Source organism: Momordica charantia, assembly GCF_013281855.1.
Source record: "Momordica charantia cultivar OHB3-1 chromosome 1 unlocalized genomic scaffold, Mcharantia_2.0 BLBB01000001.1, whole genome shotgun sequence".
NCBI lineage: Eukaryota > Viridiplantae > Streptophyta > Magnoliopsida > Cucurbitales > Cucurbitaceae > Momordica > Momordica charantia.
The window spans coordinates 11247293-11256484 of NW_028275157.1; the positions used below are offsets into that span (position 1 = coordinate 11247293).

Below are 9192 nucleotides of genomic sequence, written 5' to 3' on the forward strand. Positions count from 1 at the left end.
GATGGGAAAGAATAATGATATATGAATTCAAAAATAAAATAAAATAATAATACTTCTCTGCCCACCATTTGAGTACTGGATTTATCTCCTATTTAACCTTTTTTTAGTTCAATGAATGGTATTAATGTGCCTATTTACTATCATTTTATCTTTTCTTTAAATTTTTGACCAATTTATTAATTTTGTGGTGCAATTTTTAACCTATTTATATTTAACTTTCATTTTATCTTTTCTTTTATAATATATATTGAGCATGTTTTTTTCTAGAACTTTGATTCAATTTTGTTATTATTTTTCTTTTTCTTTTATCAACTTGTATTCAATGATGCATATTTATCATATTTTCTACACTAATATTTAATTCATTTACTTTTCTTCATAACTAAGTATGAGACATATATTTAACCTATTTTATATTGAAACTTGATTTATCTTGATTATCATCTTCTTTTCCTTAATGACTTTATATTTTCCTTTGCTGATGTATATAATTTAGCATGTTATAATTCATCTTCTTTTCTTTAATCACTTTATATTTCTTTTGAGGGTGTATATATAATTTTGCTCAATATATATTTTAGTTTAGTCTCTCAAAATGTGTTAAATAGTTTCTTAAATTTTCAATTTGGTATCTAATAGGTCTTTTAACTCAATAGATCGCTTTGAACTTTCAATTTGATATATAAATAGATCAATATTTATATTAGACATAATGAAATTTATATAAATAGGTATATAAATAGGTCTTTGAACTCTCAAAATAACATATAGATTCAACATTTTTAAAATTAACACATTTATTAGACATAATGAATTTTTTTTAATCTAATATGACTCAATTTTAATAATTTGGATTGGATCAAGAACCTATTAGACACATAATTTAAAATTCAATGACCTATTAACACAAAATTAATTACAATGAAACAGCTTTAGCATGCATCGGATAGATCGAGAATTCTCACGTCTTATGTATTTACTTTGATTTCAAGCTTCAACCAAAACTCTACACATATTCGAGGTCCTTTTTTTGAGATGCAGGCATCTCATGTATCTATTCAAATCAAATCGTTCAATATAATTTAGTAAAAAAATTAAACTTAATCCATTATGGTTTTGTTTGATTTGATATTATACCTTAGTATGTATTAACTATTTAAACTTCAAACGTATAAATAATATCGCATGTAATCGTGTATATTATTGCATTATTTTGAGTTTCTAATTATTATATATGTAAATTTAAAATAAACTATGGTGCATGAAATTTATATATGGTTATGAAACTTTTCATTGAAGGAAGAAGATTGGAATAAGCTTTAGTATCACTTTAGTTAGGGAAGACCGGCATAAGAGAAGCATGCAATACTCCGACGCTTAAATAAGTTTAAGTTCAACCTTAGTAAAAAGATCGAGCTTAAAGATATAGCTGAGGTCAAAATGAGACTTTCTATTTATATGTAGAATATCTGACAAGCTATTTGATCAGTGGTTTCGATTATTAGATAATTTGTTAGTGAGTTTGAGTTGTCATATCCAAAAGATTATATACAGGCAAGACCTTCAGTCGAATGGGCTTTAACCCGTACAATTCCAGGATTAAGTTTGAAGGTCGTCATACTTCCAATTCTTTAAGAGAGACTTAGTCCTTATACGACCTTCCTCTGTGCTTTACGTGACAATACTATTTTCGACCCCAACAATATATATTTCGAATATATACATAAAATGTCACACAAACTAAGAGATGCCTCTCAAACCTTTTTTTTTTTTAGAAAGAAAATAGTACTGAGTATTAAACGAGAAACTAAAATATCAGAAGAAAGAATAGGTTAAAGCCACAAAGGGCAACGAACTCTCCAACATGCTGAGAAACCCGTAGAGCATGCTCTCCGTGCGATTTCATGGGCCACTTGGTTTCCGATCCTTCCGATGTGTGCTTGAACGCTTTGATTTTGAGATGCATTGCTTTGAATTTTGCTTCATCCGTGAACATCTTAACTTGTGTGAGATCCACTTCCTCTTCCCTTAAAATGTGAATGACTTCAAGGCAGTCCGATTCACAATCGTAACATTTGAGATTTCTTGTTTCAGAGATTTTAGAGCTTCGCAAATTGCCAAGCCCTCGAGTGTTTTGATCGACCACTGTTTCTGAATGTGGTGACATCCTGAAGAGACGAAATTTCCTTTCCAATCGCGGAGAATCCAATCAATCCCACCTCCATTGAGGGTGTTACTCCAAGTTGCGTCTGTGTTGAGCTTCCATTTGGCTCAAGGGTCCACTGCTATAGTTCGATGGAGCTTGACTTCGGCCTTGAACTCAGGTTGCAGTCTTCTCTTTTTTTTTAAATCTCTCATGCATCTGTCCATTATCTCCTTTGGTAGACTTGATTTCTGTAGAATATCTGTTTATATGTAGAATATCTGACAAGCTATTTGATTAGCTGATGTCAAAATGAGACTTTCTATTTATATGTAGAATCTCTGAGAAGCTATTTGATCAGTGGTTTCGATTATTAGATAATTTGTTAGTGATGTTTGAGTTGTCATGTCCAAAAGATTATATATAGGCAAGACCTTCAGCCGAATGGGCTTTAACCCGTACAATTCCAGGATTAAGTTTGAAGGTCGTCATACTCCCAATTCTTTAAGAGAGACTTGGTCCTTATACGACCTTCCTCTGTGCTTTACGTGACAATACTATTTTCGACCCCAACAATATATATTTCGAATATATACATAAAATGTCACACAAAGAGGTGCCTCTCAAACCTTTTTTTTTTTTTTGAGAAAGAAAATAGTACGAGTATTAAACGAGAAACTAAAATATCAGAAGAAAGAATAGGTTAAAGCCACAAAGGGCAACGAACTCTCCAACATGCTGAGAAACCCGTAGAGCATGCTCTCCGTGCGATTTCATGGGCCACTTGGTTTCCGGTCCTTCCGATGTGTGCTTGAACGCTTTGATTATGAGATGCATTGCTTCGAATTTTGCTTCATCCGTGAATATCTTAACTTGTGTGAGATCCACTTCCTCTTCCCTTAAAATGCGAGTGACTTCAAGGCAGTCCAATTCCACAATCGTAACATTTGAAATTTCTTGTTTCAGAGATTTTAGAGCTTCGCAAATCGCCAAGGCCTCGAGTGTTTTGATCGACCACTGTTTCTTAATGTGTTGACATCCTGAAGAGACAAAATTGTTGGGTGTGTTGCCCTAAACTCGTAGTTTCTATTTTGTAAAAACAAATGTCTATTTAATAAAGTTTTATTCAATAAATTTGTTGTTGAATCATAGCTTTGCATTGTCCAAAATCCAATAAACTAAACATCCAAGGTTATTTTTGATGTAATCGGGACAGTATATATACTGGGTATATAGTTGATATACGGGGTATATATTTGATATCCCCCTGATATATGAATGGATAATGTCTCGTGAATAACCTAAAAGGTCTATAGTATATGGATAAGGCTGGGTACCTTATCCTGGCAACACTATGGATACGGCCCACTCTGTAAAGGTTACAGACGACTCGATCCATGTCGTTCGTGTGGAGACATGCTAGTGGGGGTATCCTATACAATGAGTTTGTATAAGACCGGACGACGAAATAGGCAATCTTTAAATGTAACACCGTTAACTAATAGGTTGCTATTTCTTAGGATGACCAGGTAACTCATTCTCAATCCTGAATGAGTTATGGACTCCTGCCCGTGAGGGCTCGTCCTTTGATCTGTATGGGTGAGAGTGGCCCGAGTCGCCGACTCAACATTCCTACCATTTTGGGGACAAGACCGAGTGGGGAGCTGGGAACATAACTTCACAAGATGGAATTCACTCCTCCCCGACTTTAGGGGAGTAGATGAGTGTTCCCTTAAATGCTGACTCCGGGACTTGAACAAGGGGCCCCACCCTCTCATTGGCCGAGAGGGACTTCCGGTCATTGGTTGGACCATAACCGGGTTGTTCATTAGAGGAGCAGTGGTGTTTAAGAATAAAGATGTAACTCAGGGGTAAAACGGTAATTTGACCCAACTTGAGTTACGAACACTCGTGAAGGATTGACTCGTCATTAATGGTCGTATATCCATGGACACGAAAACATTCTGCAGTGAGAAGAGTGCAACTGTTGGTCTTTAGTGGAATGACCCATAGTTAACGAATCTAGATTAACTCGGTCAATGAGTTTGACCGATTAATCTTGCATAGCAAGAGGGACGAGTGCAAGTGCACACTGTCACAAGTAATAATCTGGAAATATTCCAAGTTCGTCTCCACAGGGACTAGTTGTCTTTTAAAATTGATTTTTGCAAATTGTTGGAATGAGCAATCGAGTTTGGGAATAAAAATAATTTATTGGTTGAAATGCACGTTTTATAATTTAATAAAATAGAATTTGAAACCAACCCTCATACTACTGACTAGTTTGAAGAGAAATGAATTACACCTATCAGAATCTCACACTAAATTTACTCTCTAATTGCAAACTGGTTCAACTCCTATTCCATACCGCTTTTGGTTTGTTTAGAAGATTAGGCCAGTATTTAAAACATGTCTGTAAAATACTAGAAGAATCCTAAGTAATTAAAACTTCAACTTACGTTTAATGGGTAAGAGAGTCTATGTCTAGGATCTTGTTTAAGTTCTTATGTCTAAGTAACCTTTTCAGAATTAAACTCAACTGTTGTGATTTAGACAAGTGGCCAGCAAGTAAAATCAACTAGATTAATTTACTCAATCAAGATAAGTAATTTGAGCGTAAACGCCGTGCTATCTGATAGATGTAATTAAAATGATGGAAACTAAGTCATTCGTAAGAGGGTTGGAAAAATTAATTTAGCTATTCATGGAATTAAAATAAATGCAATAGAAAAAGAAGATAACAAAAGAATTCATTTTCATTGAATCGGGAAAGAAGAACATAAATTAGAATAACTAAAGTTGCAATAAAATAAGCAAGGAAAAATTGTAAAAACAATAAAGGAAGAAAGCTGAAATTAAAACTTAAAGGCTAAAGTTGACAAGAATTTAGAAAGCGAAAGCAAAGGCATGGAAATGAAGTGTGTAGAAGTGATGCTTGGAGGCTCCTTTTATAGGCCATGGAAGTAACAAGGATTTGAGAAATTCAAGGAAAGTTGGCAACCACTTGTTGTAGAGATATTAGGAGTAAAACCAAATCTTGGACCAATTACCTGGTCAAAAGTGGTTATTCCCGTTTTGACAATCTAGGCATCGAATGTGGCTGAAACATTGTGAAGCTGGAACTTTCAAAGTAATTTGGCTGGCTCATTCCTCTAGTAAGCTAGAAATTCTGGCCTTGCAATGTGCCTGACGCATTGTGATCATAAATCTTCATTTTTTCTTACAAAATAAGCATATTTACACAAATTAGCCTTCATTTACCTATAACTGAATTCCAAAGTCCCTAATCACAAATTATGCACATTTTTCCTAAATTATATGCATGAACATACATTTTCATCCGAAATATAAGTTACTTAAGCATGCAAACCTACCCTTTTTTAGCCTTAAATCAAGTCTTATCACACCCCCAAATTTAATATTTTTCTTGTCCTCAAGCAAAAACAACAATTATGAAATCAATAATAAGCATGCAAAATTCAAGAATAAACCAAACATCAAGCAGAGCCGAGTAATTTGCTCATATGGTGTCTCAGGAGGAACGTCAAAGCTTTAATCCCTACAACTTTTCTAAAGCACAATCATCATAAAGCCACCTTTGTTTAAAAGATAAAAGCTTTTCAAATTCTTCTATTGTCTAACTCAAAATTTTTTTTCAAATCCAGTAGAGACTATGCACACTCCCTTTAATGAAAATTTTCTAGCACAAGAATGACTCGAAAACAGGACAGTCACTCAAGGGATTCTCTAGGCTGGCAACCAATCAGAGCTTGTCGATTAGTGAGTTGCACAAAGTCAAGCTAGATCAAAGTTGCTACCATAAAATTACGAGTATCCCTAAGTGAGACTCTTTTTGCAAATAGAGTGGGAACTGAGTTAAGGTAAGCTTCCTTACTTTTCTTCTCTCATTAAGTTCTCTTGCCACATATTTTCTCCTTTCACGCTTTTGTCTTTCCACTCTTATTTTCTTTGCAAAAATTTCTATCACTTTTTCCTTTTTTTTTTTTCTTTTGCCACTTTTTTCTTCGTTTTTCCACACTTTTTCTTACCTTTCTTATTTTATTTTATTTTTTTTTCACTGCATTCTATTAGGCTTGCTTACGCTACTCCCCCAAACTTGAGGGAGACAGTGTCCTCACTGGATTGAAGTGTGAAAAATTTGAAGGTACGTAAAAAATTTTTACCACTAAAGGACAAGGATCCTCTTAAAAGACCTAAAAAGTTTAAAGGTTAAAACTAAAGAAGCAGAAATGAGTTTATCTTAAAACAACGTGGCAAATGAGTCATAGCTTGATCTAAATAGTAGAAAACAAAGCTCGTGCACATTCCTAATTATCATCATCGACATGAGAAAAGAACAAGAACCTACTCAAAGATGGCAAATCTAAGACTTTTCATGCTTAAAATTAATTAGACAATTGTGCATTCACTTGAAGATTTACAAAAACAAAAATCTGGCAGCAAGTTTTATTATTTCCATGCATGTCAATTCTAGCCTGGAGCAACACATCATAATATCCACAACTTGATAGCATGCTTTCAAAAGACAAAATCAACTAACTACCTAAGTCCTAACATGCGCATCTACTAATTTATTAACAGAAATAGAACATGCATTGAATTAAATAATACTGGAGGTCACAAAAAAAACTCCCTGAATCATTTTCTTCATTGTTTGTAACATCACGATGTGGTTGAAGATGGTGGAAAGTAGACATGGTTGTGTCGTCTAGCACCAAGGCAAATTCTTAGCAAAATTTCCTCGGTTCATCTTAACCTCTCACATTTAAGCATGTTATTGTTCCTGCAAAATTATTCAAACTAAATAATCAAATTAAAAAAAAAAACAAACAAACAATGCGTGAATAAAGAAAAAAAATAAAAATAAATAAATAAAATACAAGACAAATCCCTCTTTTAGTTCTCAAAACCAAGGCGAGGGTCGCTTATTCGCTGAAATCCCCTCCCTATCACGGTGGTTCTATTTTTAAAGGCTGAATTGACTTTCTCTTTTCTTTCTTCAAAGCAGTTGTCGCTATGATGCCTTCCTTTTCTGCTTCTTCTAACTCTGCCTCTATTTCTGCATTTAACAAATCATCCAACTCATAACAAGTAATTCCCTTATCAATGCTAATTACTGCACACTCTTCCATATCGTCCAGATATTTCATTGCATCCAGCATATTGAATGTCACCTTCTGATCATCAACGCGCATCGTGAGTTCTCCCTTTTTAACGTCAATTAGAGTTTCTCCTGTAGCTAGGAATGGGCGTCCGAGAATGATAGGCACATCCTTGTCAGCTTCACAGTCTAAAATAATAAAGTCAGCAGGAAAAATAAATTTATCAACCTTTACTAGTACATCTTCTATTTTTCCTTCTGGTTTGGTGATCGATCTATCTGCTAACTGGAGTGTGACGGTGGTAGGACTAGCTTTCCCTATTTCTAACTTCTTAAAAATGGACAAAGGCATGAGATTTATGATAGCCCCTAAATCACATAGTGCTCTCCCTACATCTTTACCTCCTATTAAACAAGGGATTGTAAAGCTGCCAGGATCTTTAAGCTTAGGGGGCATTTTGCTCTTAAAAACATTACTACTACATTCTGTCAAAGCTACCGTCTCATACTCTCCTAACTTTTTCTTCCTAGTTATTATGTCTTTTAAGAACTTTGCATAAGTAGGCATTTGCTCAAGAGCTTCAACAAAGGGTATGTTAATGTGCAGTTGTTTCAAAATGTCTAGGAACTTACGAAAATTATTGTCCTGATTTTTCCTTACTAAACGTTGGGGGAAGGGAGGAGGAGGTCTAGAGTTACTTACCTATGGGGCAACCGGTACACTTACCTCTGCTTCTACTATTTTGTCAGGTACGGCCTATGTGTCTTTCTCTCTCGAAGGGCTAAGGGAAGATTCATCTGGCATTCGAGGTCCTTCATATGTTAGTCCACTCCTTGTTGCAATGGAGTTGCAATGCTCTTTTCCTATTCCTCTTGGCTCTTCTGTACTACTCGATAATGAACCCCAGGGTCTTGTCTTTACCTCATTCGCAAGTTGTCCCAATTACATCTCTAAATTTCTTACCGTAACGTCATTTATGCCCATGTAATCCTTCACATCCTTCATGTCCTTCATGGTAGCATCAGTCCTAGTCATTAATTCCTTCATTGTGGCATCGTTCTTGGTTATGAATTCCTTCATTAAAATCTTTACTCAAGTTTTGTTGTGTCGGCTGCACATAATTTTTCTGTTGGTTGTATTGATGTGGAATTGGTGGAAAAGCCGGTGAATTTGGAAATCTAGGTGGGGTATAAGCTTGCTTGTACTGTTGATTCTGTTCCTTACCACTGGAACTTTCTTGTCCACTCCATGAGAAATTAGGATGCTGCTTCCATCCCGGATTGTATGTGTTCGAATAAGGATTGAATTTTTGTTGATTCATTTGATCTACATAATACATAGAAGAAGGGTTAGAAGGGCAATTTTCAGATGGATGTAGATCTCCACAATAATAACAAGTAGATTCAGCTATTTGGTAAACAGGAGAAGGATTGGTTGTTGCTGGGGCTGATGCGGCAGCCGCATTGTTCTTTTCCATGTTCTTCAACATTTGAGTGATGCTGTCAATTTGTTTTTGCATAGACGTCATATTATCTAAGGCTATCACGCCTGCTGGATCTGCTCGTTTTGATTGGGTCCTTGGCTTCTCCGAGCACCATTGATCATTGTGTTCAGATAGTTGGTCCAGAATCTCCACTATCTCGTTGAAAGATTTTGATGTAAATTTCCCATTTGCAGCCCCATTAAGCATCATCTTAGTCGGTATATCGCAACCTCTAAAGAAATGTTCAATTTGTACGCACGCTGGGATTCCAATATTTGGACAATTCCTTATTAGATCTTTGAAACGTTCCAAGCAACGTTTACCGCCTCATTCTCCTTTTGTCTGAATGAGATAATCTCTTCCCGAACATCTGCATTCCTTGTCGGTGGGAAGTACTTAACAAGAAATTTATCCACCATATCGCTCCATGTGGTAATGGTGTC

At 35.2% G+C, this 9192-nt stretch overlaps 1 protein-coding gene across 1 annotated transcript; it reads right to left on the reverse strand.

The window, feature by feature from the left end:
* Window positions 1–7113: 7113 nt before the first annotated feature.
* LOC148213265 (uncharacterized) lies at window positions 7114–7833 on the reverse strand. The gene has a single exon (XM_088123885.1). It carries the CDS (start codon window positions 7831–7833, stop codon window positions 7114–7116), a length of 720 nt encoding a protein of 239 aa, XP_087980011.1.
* Between the last annotated feature and the right edge of the window lie 1359 nt (window positions 7834–9192).